The sequence below is a fragment of the Colias croceus genome, chromosome 25 (genome assembly GCF_905220415.1).
Source record: "Colias croceus chromosome 25, ilColCroc2.1".
Classification (NCBI taxonomy): Eukaryota; Metazoa; Arthropoda; class Insecta; order Lepidoptera; family Pieridae; genus Colias; species Colias croceus.
The window spans coordinates 6,968,464-6,989,853 of record NC_059561.1 but is presented as its reverse complement, the minus strand read 5'-3'; the positions used below and the strand labels follow the sequence as shown (position 1 = coordinate 6,989,853).

The 21,390-nt window shown below is 31.9% G+C and overlaps 1 protein-coding gene and 1 long non-coding RNA gene across 2 annotated transcripts in view; one reads left to right on the top strand and one right to left on the bottom strand.

Annotated features, from left to right (window-relative positions):
* The window catches only part of LOC123703260, a 38,659-nt gene that overhangs the window by 4,430 nt on the left and 12,839 nt on the right, over positions 1–21,390 (top strand). The gene's annotated exons all lie outside the window — the stretch shown is intronic.
* The window catches only part of LOC123703255 (protein madd-4-like), a 157,709-nt gene continuing 149,056 nt past the window's right edge, over positions 12,738–21,390 (bottom strand). Inside the window, exons 24-30 of the mRNA XM_045651199.1 lie at positions 20,096–20,188; positions 19,621–19,874; positions 19,261–19,369; positions 18,760–18,916; positions 18,379–18,524; positions 14,950–15,112; positions 12,738–14,533 (exon numbers count right to left, since the gene is read on the bottom strand). Coding sequence (XP_045507155.1) covers positions 14,427–14,533; positions 14,950–15,112; positions 18,379–18,524; positions 18,760–18,916; positions 19,261–19,369; positions 19,621–19,874; positions 20,096–20,188 — 1,029 coding nt within the window. The 3' untranslated portion in view covers positions 12,738–14,426. The remainder of the gene's footprint in view (positions 14,534–14,949; positions 15,113–18,378; positions 18,525–18,759; positions 18,917–19,260; positions 19,370–19,620; positions 19,875–20,095; positions 20,189–21,390) is intronic.

Here is a 21,390-nt window from a genome sequence, read left to right as displayed (position 1 = left end):
ACTATGTAGTGATGTTAAATAATAAAATATTATAAAAAAAACTAAACAATTCTTTCAGACTTCAGACGTATCCACATTATCCAGTCCTTATTATGACCACTATCCCAAACTTCGTACGCTTTCTTCACCTAAACAGAAGTGTTCTCGAAATAATTCCATCGATCCCGTGCAATATGTTACGTCGCATCTCACTCCCAGTAAATTGGCGACGGTAAGTTGTAGCACGCTCACTTCCATCGTAGTGTTCATTTGTATTCGTGTGCTGTGCAGTTTTCTTGTTATCACATATTCGAGTTGTTTTTTTTTCGGTTTAATTTCTTGACGCGATGGTTGGTTTACGATAAGTCGTAATATAGGTATGAAGAAAAAGTGCAGCTGTCCATGCATACTTTAAACTTGACTCGATTAAGAATTTCCTTCGGTTTCGTCTAATAGGTAATAATTTTAAAATTATCCTTAATTATTCAAAATTACAATGCAAATCGGTGGAGACTAGAACTGCTAATATATTTTACAACCATAGAATTTCTTAAGAGTTTGATCAGGAATTACGTTATCCATAAGCATAATCGCATGACAATTTCTCAAAAGCGCAAAACGCGGGAAATTAAAAAAAAAAAAATCAACAAAAAGTAGGAGCAACAGAAATTGCACGGCAAACTATACCGTCGTCTACAGACTTATTCGTCGAACTTTTTCGATATACAGAATAGTCACATAGTATTTCAATTCAAGTAAATTGGTAGAGGTATATTGTGACACGTTCGGTCAATTCGATGTTCGCTGCATTCATTTGTATTCGCTTGTAAGTTACTGCACTATATACATACTTGTAGCACCTACTTATGTTGATTTATTTATACCAGAGTAGCTATTATAATAGACACCTAACAGGCTACGCAAAACAATATGAGTTTTACACCTAGAAACTTTCGTTTCAAGGGAAGGGATAAAGAAAAAGGGTACACAAGCCATCGATTTGTCTGTAGCGCTCTGTTAAAAAATAATTGTTTGTAAATAGATACTGTTTCTTTCTTTCGTTCTGAACGTTTACAACATTTCTAATTAAAATTTCGAACTAACACAGTAATTATTGTTACTTTAATGTACTAAACTACAATATAAATAAAACCAAGTGCACATTAATTAATTTTCATACAGATAAGGAAGCAGAAAATATAACGATAAAGCTTTGTAACTAGAGAGTGTTGACAACGTAGAAGCAGTGACATGCCGGACGTTGTTCTCACTAAATAATTTAGTAGAAACAGCTTAAGAAACAGTAATAATTATTATAACTGTTTCTACACTGTTTATTTATTCTATTTACTTATTAAGAGGATGCTATATATACTGATGAAATTGGAAAATATTGGGGCTTATCTATACTTATATAATATTATAAAACTGAAGAGTTTGTTTGTTTGTTTGAACGAGCTAATCCCAGGAACTACTGGTCCGATTGGAAAAATTCTTTCGGACTTATCGAGGAAGGTTAAAGGCTATATATCATCACATTTAGACCAACAGGAGCGGAGCAATGCGAGTAAAACCGTGGGGCACAGCTAGTTTAATATATGAGCTCAAAAACGGTACCTGATACAAATAATGGGTTGGACATTGATGATGATTAGGGTTAAAAATTGTAGCTTTCTTTTGTTTAATTCAACATTTTTTTGTTGAACACTTAGTGAAGTGTGTTATACCATTTTAATTAAGTACCTACATGTATTATATAATGTATTATGTAAGTAAAGTTTATAGATATTGGTTTATAGCGAGCTCGTATTTACAGATACGTATATTTCTTACTGAATTAAAACCTCATATAATTCAATCCTTTCAGTAATAAACGCAAAGAAATAGAGTGCATCTAATGGTTTCTGCTCTGAAATGTAATTAACACATGCTATTTGCACCTAATGTGGATTAAAGATAGTATTCAGTAAAAAGGCGCTATATCTCGGTACCATGACGTCTTATAGCAGTATTACTTCCAGAGTGCGAAAGTGATGGCGCCAGACGACCTGTATAACCCGATCAGATAGAGAATAGATCTGAAGATGGCGACGGGTACTTTTGGTAGGGTTGGCAAATTAAGTTGTCTAACATCGTTTCTTTGGTTCATCCATTTGTTTTTAAAGTTTGTAACAAAAACTTAACGAATATATATAACAATCAAATGTAACGCAAACAATATAACAATCAAACTCAACAAAAACAACAATGATTATCAATAAAAGCATAACTCGGAGTGTGCGTCAAGTACCTAGCTCAGAAAGCAAAGCCCGATTTTTTTTTGCAACGCGTACTTCACTGTGTGTGTATAGACCTATGGTATAGACAGTGATAGAAAGTGAGCGAGAACGCATGCGAGCGAATGCCATCTTCAGATCTATTCTCTATCTGCTCCGGTTATATAGCGCTGTTATTTTTCCACACTGGAAATAAGACTGCTTAAGACATGGTACGGGGGTAGTTCATACATTTTAAAGTACAGTGCAGTGAAGCAAATGAGATTAGGCGAGTATCTTGTAGTTGTGACACGTACCAACTACAAGGCGTATATGAGTTTTATACGAGAACGGTCCAAGTAAATTGATGTTGTTTTTTCGAATTTAATGTATGCAAATGTGTTATTATGTTATTGAGGGATAAGATTCTTGATTGATTTTCTTAAACGCAAACGAAGACTCATAAATTGCATGGAAGAGTTATAAAAGAGTAAATGCAGGTATGTGAACAATATTTCATCGATCATAGACTAGACGTACAGCCATTTCAACATTAGGTATAATTATTATTTAATTTTTATAATCTACCAAATCGGCTACTTTTTGGTTTAGAAGTAACAGTGCTTAATAATTTTATATGTATAGGTGTGTATCGCAACCGGTCGTAGATTTTTGATTATTACTTAGAAGTTATTTGAACTAGTAAAATGAGTGCGTTTTATATTGACCATCTAAAATGCAGTTTCATCAAGAGAGGAGGTAACTACCAATTACTATCGTTAATTAATTTTCGTATTTGTTGGACGTTCAAAGAATCTATACTAGGCGATGCAAAAAGATAAAACTTCCTGATTCTGCAAGAGTAATTTTCCAACAAAGTAGCAATATGTGGAAGTCGCCAAAATGTAGGATATTGCGAAATCTGACATGCGGTGATCTTATTAGATGATATGGCGAACGTAAATGTCTAGATGAAATACAAGATCTTGTAAAAATATCGAAAATTGTATTTTATAGTGTACTGGATAAAGTTTTATATCAACTTCACTTGGTTTACAAATGTATTTACTTATTTATGTAGTACAAGATGTAGTACCTACCAGAGATAATATAATACTAAAATAGTAACTTTCTAATAGACGACAAAAAGAGGTTCTTCTTATCTTTTAATGGAAAAGATGTTATTTTACACGTGAATTTGGAAAGGGAATTATTGTCTCATCTGTTCTAGAATTTACTGTATTTTGTTGGAAGTACTCTCTATACCTTAAATAGTGTTCAATATAAAATCGGAACAATTTTTCTGCCTTTTGTTTGAAGTTCTATTCCTTAAATATTGCTCAACATAAAATAGGAATATAAGGTCATTTGCTACGTAAATAAAACAAGTAAATGGTCATTTATCATCATTTTGCCATTAAAATTTTCACTTTTTACTCAAAATTGAATACCACATACTACAAATGTGTATAACTTAAAACATTTCAGTCATAATAACACGAACATTACGAGAAACACTGAAATTAATTCCACAAAACGTAAACCCCAAAGGTACGGAGTGGATGGCAAACAGCACGTCTTCTTGGATATAATTAAATTGAATAGCCGAGTGCATTGAGGACGAAATTACCATACTAATACAATTATTTACATTGCTTGATAAAATTTAGCATCTATCGCGTAATGGAAACTCGGTTCTGTTTCTAGTGATTCTGTATCTTGGGTGTCGTATGTTTTAATGATTATGGTGTATTTGTTTCATTTTAATACGAGATTATCTTCTCTAGAAGTAAAGATACACAGACTAATAGGTAATAATATACTTACTACGATTATAGGTACATAGATAAGAGATACCTACCTATAGTAACAATATTAATGAAATCCAATTAAGTAAAAAAAACAAGAATATCACCAAAATAATATACCTAACATAATTTTAAGGACAGATATAAATGATAAGTAGTGTATTAGTAAATATTATTCGTGATCATATTATTAAGAAGAATAAGATATAGAATATATAGAAACAAATTGTCCAAACGTGTGAAGCTTTTCTTAATGAATGAACTGGCTAACTGGCTGAATATCAGCGCTAGTTCAAACTTATTGGCTAGTATTGCTGAGCAGCTTGATAATAGGCGAGAAATAGAGAAATATAAATAATTATTTTATTTGAAATTTATTTCGCATGCATTTGTTTAATATACATGTGACAAAAAGTACCGTGTACTTTCTCATACATTAATATTAGTAGATAGCGAAGATAGAAATGAAAACCTACCTAAATCCTGAATAAGTTAAATACGAAGTGTGCAATAGTGGTATACGAAATTAGTATTCGCAATCATTTCCTACAATCACAATCTAAAATTCCTTTTAATTAAAGCAACAAAGGCGTTTGTTGTGGAATGTACCTACCTATACGTGCGATTGATGTGTCAGAGATACGTCTATTTTGATTAGGAAAGTGTACATAATATGTTTAGAGGGTTCTTGTTTAGTATTCACATAAAAGAACCCGGTATGTTTTTAAAGGCTTAGGCTGGTTGCAGAGCTTGACCGACCGTCAGTGCGTACCGTCGGTCCTGACGATACGCATCAACAAAATGTATGAAGATGACACTAATATGCATGACAATACGTGCGTATGGTCGGTCTTGCTATGAACGGTTTTATCAATTTCCATCCATACATGACAAGCGCGACTGACGTACGCACTGATGGTCGGTCAAGCTCTGCAACCAGCCTTAGATGGGACACCATGGTCGAATATTTTCACTTCCATAAAGCTAAATATAGGTTTTATAATGGTTCAACACATTTATATACATGACTAGCTGTGCTCCGCGGTTTCACCTGCATTTCTCCGCTCCTGTTGGTCTTGGCGTGATGATATATATAGCCTTATAGCCTTCCTCGATAAATGGGCTATCTAACACCGAAAGAATTTTTCAAATCGGACCAGTAGTTCCTGAGATAGCGCGTTTAAACAAACAATCTCTTCAGCTTTATAATATTAGTCTAGAAGACGGGTACATCCAAGTTCCAACAGGAGTGGAGCACTTCAGGTGAAATCGCAGGGCACACAAAAACTTCTCCATCTTTGTCCATCGATTTAATTAATCTATTTAGTATTTACACTCCTCATGAGGTATATATGTATAACTCTACAGTTACCTATACTATAAATCTTACTACTATCACTTATTGTTTAACTACATTACAGATAGGATATAGCTCGTCCAATATTAGATATATCAAGACATATGATAGCGAGCCGTTGTCGAGATAACAGCGTATATCTCGTTACATACTCAGACAAAGGTACGTTTGTATTCTAAAACAAGCAGTTGAGCTTTGCGTTTGGTACAAGTGATGGGGTGTAGCGATTTATTATATGCTTTAATATTAAATGATATTATTATTAAATGAAACAAGATCGTGTATATCATTATAAACTTGGTATTTCATAAAAAACCTAAGACATTATGCTATATTCGACAGATTTTATTTATTTATTTATTTATTTATACTCTTTATTGTGCTGCCAAAATACATAAAATACAAACAAAACTTATTCTAAAAGAAAACTTACTTACGTATGATCCTGACGGAATTTACATGAAAGCGCTCATGAAATCAATGCTTGTTCTAGTTTCTTACAACGTCTGTGGTAGGACGGAGTTGTATCTAGTTAATATAGTAACTTATCACTGTGGCCAGAAAGTAGTTTTTGAATGGGATTGCATACCTACATTTAAAAGGATTAATGTTAGGCCTATAACTAAAAAAGGCATTAATAAATTTAGGAATAATATTAATAAAAACCTGCCCGTATTAAATGATCAATCCTTTCCTAATAGTCCTTGTGAAATGTTTAAAAATCTTTTTAATTTAGTACATAATGAATTTGAAAAAATATTTAAAGTTAAATCTTTAAATATTACCAAGGATTTACCATTTAGTAAATGGGCGACAGCTAGTATACATAGGTGCAGGAACATTCTTTATGAATTATATGGTATGAAGCAATATAATAAAGACCCATCTTTTCTTAGTTATGTTAGAAATTACTCAAAAATTTTTAAAAAAGTTTGTTTTACTGCAAAGCGTTTGTATATCAAAGAAAAAATACGCGACTCTGATAATAAAGTTAAAACAGTTTGGTCTATTATTAATGGTGAAATGGGTAAAAGCAAATCAAGTAATACCATAAAACTTGTAAATAATGACAGGGTTATTGACAAAAGTGCTGATGTTGCGCTTGCTTTTGAAGAATTCTTCAGTAGTGTCCCTGCTACTATTACTAATAGTTTAAATTCGTCTTCAGCACTTGCAGAAACCTTTTTGAGGGACCATGTTGCGGGGTGCAGTACATTATTTGAATTACGACACGTAACTGCTAGTGATATTGTTACTGCCTTTAAGACGCTTAATCTAAAAAATACTTGTGATCTTTGGGGAATGTCCGTAAATTTAGTTAATAATATAATAGAAAATATTGCGAAAAATTTAGCTTTCACATTTAATAAGTGTTGTGACTATGGTACATTTCCTAATTTACTAAAGCTTAGTAAAGTTATACCTCTATTTAAGAAGGGCGATCAAGAAGACTGTAACAATTATAGACCTATCTCTATTTTACCAACATTAAGTAAGGTATTCGAGAAGTTAATATTAAACCAATTGAGTAGTCATTTTGCATCTAATAATTTACTGCACACCAAACAGTTTGGTTTCACAAAGGGGCGCTCAACCACAGATGCTGGAGTTGCACTTCTAACACATATTTATAAAGCATGGGAAAACTCCCAAATGTTGACGAAGTGAACAGTGCTCTTTTACTCATATCTGAATGGTTTACTGCCAATAATTTATTATTAAATGCCAAAAAAACCACTTGTGTCGAATTTTTACTTCCTAATGTAAAAAAGTTGAACAGAGATATTACCTTGAACGGGGAGGTATTGCATCCTACTGAGTCTACTGTATTTCTAGGGTTAACATTGGATGAGAAACTACAGTGGGGAGCCCATGTCAACACCACTGCAGGTAAGCTCAGTTCAGCTGCATATGCAGTCCGAAAAATAAGGCATCTCACCGATGAAGATACGGCTAGATTGGTTTATTTCAGCTACTTTCATAGCATTATGTCCTATGGAATTCTAATGGCGCAAGGCTGCAGATATAGAAACTATATTTATCTTACAGAAAAGAGCCATTCGCTCTATACATAATTTACGTGCTCGGGACTCACTAAGAGATCATTTTAAGAATACTGGTATCCTTACTGTACCATCACAGTATATATTTAATAATATTTTGCATGTTCACAAAAACGCCGACTTACACACAAGAGTAGGAGATAGACACGATTATGGCACAAGGAACAGGAATAGAATTGAAATGCCATTTTTCCGATTAGCTAAAGTTAAAAATTCATTTATGGGTCAAGGTATACGCTTATACAATAGAATTCCTCTCCATATTAAAGAGTTTAGTAGTTCTAAATTTAAAACTTATATAAAAAATGTACTAGTTCAGAGAGCGTACTACAGTATTCAGGAATATATGGACGATAAAGACCCATGGAGGGTTGTCGCGTAAAAACCACAGGACAGTTCTTTGGCATATTATGATCTATTATGTATAAGTTAGATATAAGTTACATACCTATTATGTAATATTGACATGATTTTAAAAGAGCAACTATGGAGTTTCTTGCCGATTCTTCTCCATAGATACTGCTTTCCGAATCGGTGGTAAATGTTAAAAATACTTATGTAATGACGATTCGAAAGTGCTACTAAATAGTAGTCTAATTGAATAAATGAATGTTTGAGTTTGAGTTTGAAATAAATATCAAATCATAAGCAAATGACTTCTTTTATTTCATTATTTTCGTTAATTGCAAAATATTAGAGAAGTACATTGCTTAAAATAATGTGGAGTATACATGAAACCAGAGACGGCTCGTGACAAATTACGATAAGTCAGGAAAAATTTCTATAAGTCAGGAAAATTTCCATAAGTCGGGAAAATTTCTATAAGCTGGAAAATTTCCATAAGAAAGGAAAATTTCTATACGCCAGGAAAATTTCTATACGTCAGGAAAATTTCTATAAATCTGGAAAATTTCTATACGTCAGGAAAATTTCTATACGTCAGGAAAATTTCTATACGTGAGGAAAATTTCTATACGCCAGGAAAAATCCATAAGTTGGGAAAATTACGATAAGTCAGGAAAAAATTCTATAAGGAAAATTTCCATAAGTCGGGAAAATTTCTATAAGCTGGAAAATTTCCATAAGAAAGTAAAATTTCTATACGCCAGGAAAATTTCTATACGTCAGAAAAATTTCTATAAGTCTGGAAAATTTCTATACGTCAGGAAAATTTCTATACGTCAGGAAAATTTTTATACGTCAGGAAAATTTCTATACGTCAGGAAAAATTCTATAAGTCAGGAAAATTTCTATACGCCAGGAAAAATCCATAAGTTGGGAAAATTACGATAAGTCAGGAAAATATTCTATAAGTCAGGAAAAATTCTATAAGTCAGGAAAATTTCTATACGTGAGGAAAATTTCTATACGTGAGGAAAAATCCATAAGTCGGGAAAATTACGATAAGACAGGAAAAATTTCTAACTCAGGAAAATTTCCATAAGTCGGGAAAATTTCTATAAGCTGGAAAATTTCTATTAACAAGGAAAATTTCTATACGTGAAGAAAAATCCATAAGTCGAATATCCATAGTGGTCCATACCTACCTACTTATGGAATAAATATCTATTAAATTTTGTATAATTATTGACCGCAATAAGTTTCTCACTCAGACCAAACCACATTGTATATAGAGCTAGCTTTTCAGCATTCAGATCTATCCGCAAAGGCTTCGATTTACGTAAACCCACTGCATTTATATTCTATTACAGAAAACTTTTAATCTAATTAAGAATACTTCTTGTATTCATTAAGTTTTATAAATGTTTGGAAGTTTTTTGGGAAGTTAGTAAGCATTTTTAACCGACTTCAAAAAAAAGGAGGAGGTTATCAATTCGGCCGGTATATTTTTTTTTTTTTTTATGTATGTACACCGATTACTCCGAGGTTTCTGAACCGATTTACGTGATTCTTTTTTTGTTCGATGCGGGATGGTGTCGAATTGGTCCCATAAAAATTTTATTGGGATAGGCCCAGTAGTTTTTATTTTATGAGCATTTTTGTCTGTAGGTATTTGTAAATTTTGCAAGTGCAAGTTTGAAGTCGGTTGTTTTTAACGCAGTTATCACTTGTGTTTATAAATTATGCTTATATTATGCAGATGATAAATTTGGAAATAAATTGATACAAATAACAGGTACTTACACCAAAATCTTACCAATCTTGTTATGATGATAGGTATAATGAAAATGAACTAAATAGCATTTTGACAGTTTTTTTTTGGCATTGATACCGCAGAACTTACGACTGAGTAAACAAATTTTGATGATTCTTTTTTTACTTGAAAAGTGAAAACTGCCTTCTGGTTTACCTCATTTAAATTTTGTCTCGTTTTGCCAATTTTAAGACAGTTTCGTTTTTAGGGTTCCGTAGCCAAAATGGCAAAAACGGAACCCTTATAGTTTCGTCATGTCCGTCTGTCCGTCTGTCCGTCTGTCCGTCTGTCCGTCTGTCACAGCCGATTTACTCGGAAACTATAAGTACTACAGTGATGAAATTTGATGGGAATATGTGTTGTATGAACCGCTACAAAAATATGACACTAAATAGTAAAAAAAAGAATTGGGGGTGGGGCCCCCCATACATGTAACTGAGGGATGAAATTTTTTTTTTCGATGTACATACCCGTGTGGGGTATCAATGGAAAGGTCTTTTAAAATGATATAAAGTTTTCTAAAAAACATTTTTCTTAAAGTGAACGGTTTTTGAGATATCAGCTCTCAAAGTCGTAAAAAGTATGTCCCCCCCCCTCTATTTTTATAACTACGGGGTATAAAATTCTAAAAAAAATAGAGGTGATGCATGCTAATTAACTCTTTCAACGATTTTTGGTTTGATCAAAGTATCTCTTATAGTTTTTGAGATAGGTTGATTTAACTGTAATTTTGGTTACTGAAAACGATGGCTGAACCTTATAAGATAGATCAAAAAATATACTACAGTATTGTACACCTTTAAAAATCCGCGATGATATAAAATCTTTATAATGTAGGTACTTTTTACGAGAAATATTAGCTTATTCAAGCAATACGCCATTAATATTAATATTCATACATAAAAGTACAAGGCAAAATATCGGGAGAGTTTAGGCTCCATTCACCAGGTGTATAAATTGACATAATAAGTTTATTATATTTGCTGCTACGGAACCCTTTGTGCGCGAGCCCGACTCGCACTTGGCCGGTTTTTTTAATAATGGTAAATGACCTTGTGAAGCGGGTTTGATCTGTATTATTCTTACCCAAACCTTGACAACTTATCATAATCTATCCAACCGTTCTTGAGGAATAAATGTGTACCTAATGTAGATATTATGTACGTATAAATAAAACAACAAATCGTAACTTATTCATATATTTTCGTATTTGAAAATTCTTGGTACAATTTACAGTTCTGGACTTAATAATAAAACTAAATTAATGATTCGGAAATTTATAAAGAATGTTCAGTAAACTTATAAGCCGTATTGAGATATGAATTATGCTGATTTTGATACTTTTAATACTACATAATTCCCAATGTTTTTATAAAACTCTGATTATATTGGTTAAAGTTTCGCTTTTAACTTGAATCAATCTTATACCTAATGACAATAAATAACAGGAAAATTTCCTATTTCATAAAAAAAATTAAAAGTATCACGCCAAAAGAAAGCCAATTTAGGCAATTTTTATTTCTACGCAGTAATTCACAGTTAGGTTAGATTATTCAAATAAACCAACATTTGTATGCAATAATGTATTTCGCATCAAATCAATCCATTTTCCAATAAAAACGAGAATATTTCGATCATTTCTGCCATACGAGTAATCGAACGCAACTGTAATTTTCCCTATATATTAACATTTTTATTAAATGGGATTTGAAATTTTAACGCATATAGACATAAGGTTCATATTTCAATACAGCTAGTACCCTTTCACACGTGAAGCGATGGAAGTACGGTTAACAAATAAGGGTTTTATATTTTGGCAGTTATAAAGAGATACATTATTTAGGACAAGAGTGTACCGTCAGCAACAAAAGCTAATACCAGTTTATTATTATAATATATTAACATCAAAGTATATAGATGCATACTTGGTTAAAATTTGGAATATCCATGGAATGAAAAACTATGTAGTCGACTTTATTGACGTTCGTTGCTGACGCTACTTACAATAGTTTACCCTCAAAGAGCTAACGAGTCGTATTCATTCAAATATTCAGAACAGATTTAGGTAGCATTGCCCTATGTTTTACATCGTACTATTAAGGATATATGATATGGGTTTTTGTCAAAATCATATGCTTTTCACTTTAATGCAGTTTAAAGCAGGCATCTTTCAACATGTCTAAATTATCTTCCGAGCAGTTTTAGGTTAGTCTTTCAAAGTTCCAAGTATAATTTTAATTTGTTTTTTGCTTATTTTATAGAATCTGAGTTCAATTGTACCTTATTACAATTCGATATTTATATGCATGTTTATAAAAATTGTTTTCAATCACACATACTATTTTTTATGTAATTCCGTCCAATATTTATATCTCTATTTTTAACGGATGATTGAATTTTGACGATTTTCTCTATGACATAATTACGAGACTGTAAACTTAAGCGATATGATTAATAATAATTAAAGTTAATCGTTGGTAATAAATTTCGTATTTTTCATACATTCGTAATTATAATATTCCGTATGAAATTATTTTTGAAAACAATACTTTAAATATTCGGTGTTTGAAAAAACATGGTTATACTATTAGTCAGTGTTTTTAAACCTTTTGTTTGACGTTAAAAATAAATAATTAATTCCAAATGTACAAAGCTCATAAAAATGCTGCTTTGAAAATAACAAAAAAAAAACATAATCTGATTTCTTCGAAATATTATTAAGCTATTGCATAGCTTCTATCGCGGGCCTTGAGCGCGGGGACCGAATCGAGAAATTCTGTAACGAAAAAACCTCACGCTCCCCACGGGGACGGGCGGAGGTGTGGCTTGAAGGCATAGCATGCAATAGCGCAACCGCCCCAGTCCCCGAGTGACACACGTCGTTTTTTTTATTATTGTGCGTCTTTAACTCACATGAGTTTGATAAAATTTATGAAAACAAAAACGTTAGTAAGACGTATTTACCACATTTTATGTTAAGTTATTCAAAGTAACAAATGGTTTTGTTCACTATTAATTTTATTATAATTTAAATCTATAATATAAAAATGAATCGCAAAATGTGTTGGTAAGCGCATAACTTGAGAACGGCTGAGCCGATTTCGAAAAATCTTTTTTTATTATATTCCTTGAAGTACGAGGATGGTTCTTATGTAGAGAAAACGTAAATATGTACCACGGGCGAAGCCGGGGCGGACCGCTAGTTAATTATAAAATTTGAAAGGTTGAAGAACACTGACACCCGAGTTGTCTATGATTAATGAATTCACTAGCTAAATGGACAGAAATCAAACTCCCATTCCTGGAACAGGTAAACAATTATTTACATACATAAGCGACTATATTGCTTTCTTCATTTAGTAAGTATACATTATTTTAATATACATTTCATAATTTTCTAATATAATCGCGTAGAAATGCTGTAACGTTTGGCTTATCGCGTAATTTAGCAATATTTTAAATTGACTGTCTCATCATCTAAAATCTAAATCAAAATATTATAAAATATACTTGTATACATCGTTTATTACAAATTAAAATTATATGAAGTCATTGTAATAAGCTAAATTTCAAATAAAATACACTTGGTATTAATTGAAATACCTACACGTAAGTTAACACTAAAAAATCTCGGTAAAAATCAATATATACCACGATAAAGCAAACATTACAAAAAATCTACATAATTTCTAAAATTTAAATAGTTTTCTTCGAGTCGGCATGTCTCTTAATTATACTCTCGCACCCGACACACACTTTGCTAAATTGACAATATTTAATAGAACATCTCAACGCGACTGTATTTTTCAAACACGTCGCTTACGATTTGGCAAATTTTCTAAATTTTCTATACATTTATTGCATATCTATATCTTTTGTGCAATTTATATTATTAATACTAAGCGTAGCATAAGTGCTTATATTTACATACTAAATAGGTATATAGTACAAAACATTTTTTTTGTCTAAATATTTTGTTTACTACTTATATTTTAATTAATCGAACTATATTTGGAACAATTTACATTTGAATAAATAGGATATTTCAAAAAACAGAACAACAGTTTCTTGCAATCTGAGAAATGATAAAACATAAAATGTGGAAATCGGTTGAGTGTTGCCAGAAAGAAGAAAAATTTCTGCATTTCTTCTTTATGGTAACGAGGCACTGAACACAAAGAAAAAAAAGTAAACCTGCTCTTTGAAATATCTTATCTGTATTTTAAGAATTTTTAAAGCGTCCGCACAGAATTCCTTCAGCATACGTGCTTCACAACTAGAGCTACAAGGTATTTTGTGCTCACATCCATTATGGGGATCTTATTTAAACTAACAATCAGTTCTCCCAGGCAGAATAAATATAAATACGTACCAACTAATCCACAAAAACATTCACGGCAAACATACGATGATCTGTCAAATTTATTTGCAGTCAAGTGACAGATTAAAAAAAGAATTCTGCCGGGGAAAACATTTTAAAAACTAATCCATTAATCAAACACTGGCCATAAACAATACTAGAGTAGTAAATAAATTATGCATGTACACCAAAGACAGTAGAGTAATTTGAACACAGGTAATAGCTTAAAAATAATGTTAAATTTTAGCTTATAATTTTATTAATTCCAAATAAAGCGCTTTCAGCACAAAGACTATATTATGATATATTATAATGCCGCCTTTGGTGTGCAATACTCACCATAAACACACGTATGTTTGAAATTTAAAAACTATATCGAATACAATAAATGAGCTCACATTTTGAATTTGGAATTACACAAATTGACAGTCTGTTCGCGGTATATAAAGTCAATCGTCGCATGTTTTGCAACAGTGCTCTTTGTAGCGTCTCACGGCGCACATGTTCATGGCCCGTACGTTTTCACAGTACCGGGACGTATCTTTGCATACCCCATCTGTTGATTAAATTAATAGCAAAGCTTTTAGAAACCATATAGCTCTTCTGTAGAAATAATTAAAGTTAAATTAAATTAGATGGCATGCATTGCTTCGTGGTTTTAAACTTGCATGGAAAGTAATGGATTTAAAATATAAGCACATTATTAGGGATCGCAATTGATTGAAAGTAAAAATAAAGTACATAAAACAACACACAAATTCCTAAGTTTATTAATCTTGAGCTGAATCATAAAATCTTTACTCATAATTTTGTATACGTATTATAAACTAATCACTTTCCTTATCAATTATTCACAGATGATTTTCTTACAATGGAACGGAAAATCGTCAATATGAAATCAAAATCAGGTATATTAGTCTCTAATTAAAAGTCTATTTCTAATCAATACTTGGAAATAAAAAGAACACATACCATTAAAACAATTCGTTACACAGTTCCTAGTAACATCAGGTCTCTTTGAGTTACATAGGGCCGCGGCTCTTTCGCGCTTCGCTCGTCTCCGTATGTCCGGGAACCGCCATACACATCGTAGCACCCGGTGCTGTCTGCCTTTTTGACCGCAGTCGCCTATACACTGAAAAAATATGTTTTGTTAGTTGTCTTTTTAACACGCTTTTATCTATACCATTATTATAAAGCTGTAGAGTTTGTTTGTTTGAACGCGCTAATCTTAATTCTTAATCTTTGACTGACTTCAAACGGACATCATAATATTTAATTCTAACGTTGTAGGTGTGTTAACTGTGTGTGTTAAGGATCGGTGACAATGCAATAATTTCATGAGTTTGTCGTATTAAAGTGCTTTTTAGTATGAAAATTATACTATTGGCTATTGATAAATAATTTAAAATAAACAGGGATCCGCCAGAAAAAAATTGAAATTGACATATTGTGTTTCTAGTTCGATTTACAAATGTTTCAAGTCCGTATCGATTAATTCACTTTAATCGATGTTTTTAAGCAGGTTACCACCCTACGAAGATAAAATTGATAGACGTCAAATGTTGCCTATTAAATTGGCTCGACTATTCGTTGTGTGCGCGATGACAGCGCCCCTAGTGGCCGCAACTATTCAGGACTTGTCATCTGTCAAATCATTTCAACTGATGTCAACTAAATGTTAAGATATTTTTGTGATATTGATTTTCGACTAGTTTTTCAAGCGATTAGCGATAGCGATTTTCTTCCTGGTGAAAAATAATTTTTTCTCTTCACAGCAGCTATCCATTTTTGTCATTGCTGTAATGTCCACTTTGATGTTGGAAACAAATTAAACTTGCAGGAACTGTTTTTCCCATTGTTTTTACAATTTACGACACAGCATGTACTATGACCCATATCGCTAATTTTTATGTTTTTACTTAAAATTATAAAGGAAGTTATGAAAATAAAGCAATTTGACACATGACAGCCCAGAATTAATTCACATTTCTGCCACGTCGTGCGCTACGGTCGATTTGCCGTTCCCTACCACCCACTTCGCACATAGCCAATAGTAAAACTTCGAAACCACTTATTTGATGTCTTAATAGATTTTGTTTCTTTAAACAAAAAGCACAACAAGAAAAAAAGAACAGTGAATTATTAAAATCTTACTAATGCGAAAGTCTTTGACTCCAACTAAAGATGAAACGAAATATTCTCGTTGTAAAGGATTTCGCAACTACATTCGAGCGATGCAAGAATAAAATTGTTCAAATATTTTCATGAATTTATTCGACTTGACAATTCACAACACAATGGTACCGAATTATTCTCAGCATGGCTGTTTTGTTCAAAAGGTTAAATTAACATTCAGATATTGTATGAATCAATTGTGACTTAAATAATGTTTCTAGAAATGAACTATTCATTTTGCAGTTGGTTGCCAACTTTTCGCTATAATTCATTTCTTTTTATTTAGTTATTATTGGCAAGATGCATGTCGTTTTTGTTTTGCATTTAATGAAGTTTTGTTCAAAGTTTTTTATACTAAATAACAGATATATAATAGAAGATGTAATTTGAGATGAAAAAAAAGCTTTGAGTAAAAGCACTATGACAGTAGTTAAAAATATTTGGTTTAGTAAATGCATTACGAAAACAAAATCTTACAAGTTCAACATTTAATATATAGACAACTAGCTTACCGCCCGCGGCTTCGCCCGCTTTCTCTAAAACGATTTGAGATTTAAACTATCCTATCTCTCAAATTGGATCGAAATGCACAAGGTGTGCGAATTTTATTATAATCCGTTAAGTGGTTTAGGAGTCCATTGAGGACAAACATTGTTACACGAGATTTATATATACATATAGCTTACCGCCCGCGGCTTCGCCCGCTTTCTCTAAAACGATTTGAGATTTAAACTATCCTATCTCTCAAGTTGGATCGAACTGCACATGGTGTGCGAATTTAATTATAATCAGTTAAGTGGTTTAGGAGTCCATTTAGGACAAACATTGTGACACGAGATTTATATATACATATTAAGATTTATAAGTAAGTACGTTTCGTGTTAAGAAGAACCGCACACTGAAAATAATTTCCACTTTACGCTTAAAAAGGTTATGTTGATAAGGTTAAAATAAACTATTTAAAGTATTAAAACTCTAGTAGTAGTATTAAGACTCTACTCAACTCTATTTATGCTCATCTGGCCTTAAACTATCAACTTGTAAACTAGTATCGATCAATAGGATAAAAATAGACTTTATATGGATAGTCTGAAATAACTGAACCTCTAAATAGATTGTATTTGCTCTATTTTCAGTAATAGCCGTCTCGACTCTAAATAAAAATAAATTAATTGCGTGATTCAGTAACAGACAGACAGACAGAGTTACTATCGCACATATTAAAAATATGGATGTCACTATAAAACAACGCATATTTCTGCTGCTGAAAGACATAATAAAAATTGGTAGAATAGTTTTTACGTTACCAAGTGCTTACAAACTTATCAATTCTTTAATCTTTACAATATTTTTTAAAGATAAAAATAACTATTTATTTGCTTAAATATATAAGTTTGAATAAACTTCAATTCTGAGAGCCAATTGGATAGATAGCTCATAAGTTTGTACGGTGGTATTTTAATATTTTCTATTTTTGGACGTGAATGAAAATACGTTTAGAAACAAATTTCGTATGTAAAATATGTTTTTCAGTATTCGTATGTAAATATACAAATAAGAAATTCTAAGAATATTGTTATTTTAAAAATGCATTATTAAAAAATCCCAATATTCTAGTCTGATAATTAATTTAAAATCAATAGCATTTTAAAAACAACACACTCGAATCTTTTTAAAAATTATCTTTATTTTTTGATAACACCTAATTTCTAATGTTTAGTTTAAACTTTAAAATGCAAAACAAGCCTTGTTAAAACTAATGCTAGATTTTATTTAGATTTCCCAGCAGGCATTTGTTGTCAATAAGGCTAAAAAACCTTTTTAAAACAATAAAATAACTTTGCAAAAACTTCAAGTTAGATCCAAGTTATCGACGCACGTGTCCATTGACTTTGCAGAGTAGAATGCAGCGAATGAAATGTCCTCTATTTGACATTCAATTTAATGAAACTTTTCTCTATTGATAGCTTAAAAGTTTTATTGACAGTGAAATATGTGCTTTAAATTTAGAATGATTATCTGAAACTTTTTGTATAATATAAAAATGAATTGCAAAATGTGTTGGTAAGCGCATAACTCGAGAACGGCTGAACCGATTTCGTTAATTCTTTTTTTATTATATTCCTTGAAGTACGAGGATGGAGAGAAAACGTCCCTCTAATTATAATTATTTTAAATAAAATTAAGCATTCATTAGAATCTTTAATTTTTTGTCACAATTACCTTACTCCAGGGGCCCACGATCCAAACGGGTTTGCACTTTTGTTTTTCTTTGCGCGTCTTCTCAGGACGATGTGCGAAAGAACACGCAGTTTCTGGTAGTATCGTTCCGTTTTCAGCAACGCATTCTACTCGACGACGGGTTATTGCTAAATAAACATAATAATTGCGATATTAATAAGACTTTTAAGGGTTAAAAAAATATAAAAGATTGGTTCGTTCTGTTTCTTATGACACAATTTACAAGTAGCGTAAGCGGTATTGCATGCAAGTTCATTTACACGAGAAAATGACCAAATACCTATATTAAGGAAGTTTGTAGAAAAAAAATTAGATCTATTTTTAAACACAAATATTTTTTATTTACTTTATAAATATACTTACCAGCTCCTGTCGGTAAGCATCTAACAGGCGACCAAGGCGTGGTACTCCAATTAGAGCAATTCTTGCCAACACACTCTCGGACTACAGTCGGCTGTGATGCTATCCTCTTGAGACATTCTTCTGTTTCTACTGTTGTTGTGTTGTTATTCCTCTTGTGCTATGTAAGAAGGAAAATAATATTGGATAGTTGATATACAATTATATTTATTTTTTTAAGAAAACTACTTCATACTATTCCGATAATTTTCGTAACTTTTTTGCTCAGATACGTATAAAATGTAACAACTTACACACTGCCATCAGACTTTGCCTACATTTCTGAACTATTTGGCTGATTAATATTACACCCAAATTTAACAACCTAACCTCTTCATACATAAATAAATAATGCAAATTATGGATTATGCTGATACTTGACACTAATGGTGATTACCACCGATATTTGACACCAAATTTATCTCTGGTATTACAAATTAATCTATCAATAACCATCAAAAATACCTGACAGGCAGCCCCTCGGACTTCATGACCGGTCTGACCACACGCAGCATTGCAAGGTGACCAATCTGTAGTCATCCACACATACTCGTGTGCATCTGCTGGTGTAGATCTAGAAAATAATCTATAATAAGTGTCATTGTAATTTGTAGTGGTCGAAAACAAAATCGATGTTTAGATCTGTTTTTCCTGCCACCTTATCAATGATGTTTACATAGTCTAGTTTTCAATAATATGTTTGTTGAATTCATTGCAACTTATGTTGGTTAGTTAGTTGTATTTTCATTCACTTTCGTCTATCTACTGAGAATTGCATTTTTCCTAATTTATGCTAATACAATACCTACACTTATAAATACTTACTTTTCTATTGCTGTTGTGGATTCAACTAAATCAGCATCTGCTTTAGATTTACCATATTCTTCTTCAATTGTATTCCGGTTATAGTCTTCATTGACTATTATTATATCCGAATCATCATCCATTGGGAAAACAATTTGCTTGTTCTCTAGATTAATCACTTCTGATTTTGGTGGTCCATAGTTTTGATACATGATCACCGGATCAACCATTCTTTGTCCTCTCGAATTGCCCAACGTCTGAAAATTCCAGAACATCTGCACATATCAATTATAACTGCTCAATTATATAATGACTTAAATCCAGATAAATGATGGATGAATTTTGAGTCTTATTACTACAACAAGAAGACACAGTTTCAGCTGCAACCCGTGTTATTACGAACCACCGAATGATGTTCTGTACAGAATTAAAAGTAAACATGCCATAGTTAGTCCTAAAAACCATTGAGCCATGCTCTATTTTGGTAACTCCTCACCTGTATTTGCATTATAAGGTAATGTAGGCACGGCAATAGACGGGAGCCTCCGTTTCTATTGGGTGGTAGCATCTGAGATGATATAGCACTCTCCTTAATCCAAAGCGGCGTGCGAAAATTGTTTATGGTTATTGCCAACGTTAAAAGCATACTATAGAATAGGGGAGACTAGTGGATTTATTATTACGCTCTTATGTGTAAATCCTGCATTTATGTAAATAAGTTCGTTTCAAAGGATGGTTTTATTAAAATATTTCTTATTTTCAAAGTAATAAGCATACGAAAATGCGTTTTTCGTATTTTTATAAAATTTAGTGAATTTTTTTTACATTGGATCAAAAAATTCTGGTAATTTTGATTTTCCATGAATATAATATGACATATGCCACAGAGGCATAAATTATCAAGACGATTTTTTTTAAACCAAAGTTAATTTTGTTTTAAATGTATCATTTAACAAATCCTTCTAGTTATTTTTACTGTTTAAGGTACAATGTGAACTAAAAATTTTATCAATAGCTTAAATTAATCCGTTCCTCCACTTAACTATTATAAAATCAATACTAATTAAACTAATTAGTTGGTGCTTCTTCAGTTAATTCACATTATCTCCTTTGGTAATAAAGACAATCCTATTTTATTGCCCAATACGAGTATCTAAGATATTAAACACTCCTTTTTAATTACAGTAATTAAGGAAGAGAGATAATTATTATGGGAAAAGATTATATGGGATTTCCCCTATTTTTAAATAGAAAAAGAGCAAAAGCATGTTGTGGTTTTAACAACGTTTTTAATGTTTAAACGCATTTGTCCTTTTAACCCGATTACGATAAGAGAAGTAAAGTTTTTCAAACACATTAAGATTTTTTTTGAATTTACTTAAATCATTCTTTACAAGTAATATATTAAGCTGTTCAGAATTGATCTAGTTGTTTCAAGTACTTAGTGAAATAAACAGAGGTAGACGAAAATAATACTAGTTTTTGTTTCTATTATTATCGACTGCCGTCTATTGTATTTCCAAATTAAGCATTGAGCAAAAATATTTTATTTTTATGTTCTCTCCAACTCTACTTATAGTCTTTCCTATTATAGTCATTCTATAGACTAGCTGCGCTCCGCGGTTTCACCCGCGTGGCTCCGCTCCTGTTGGTCTTAGCGCGATGATATATAGCCTATAATAGCCTTCCGCGATGAATGGGCTATCTAACACCGAAATAATTTTTCAAATCGGACCAGTTGTTCCTGAGATTTGCTCGTTCAAACAAACAAACTCTTCAGCTTTATAATAT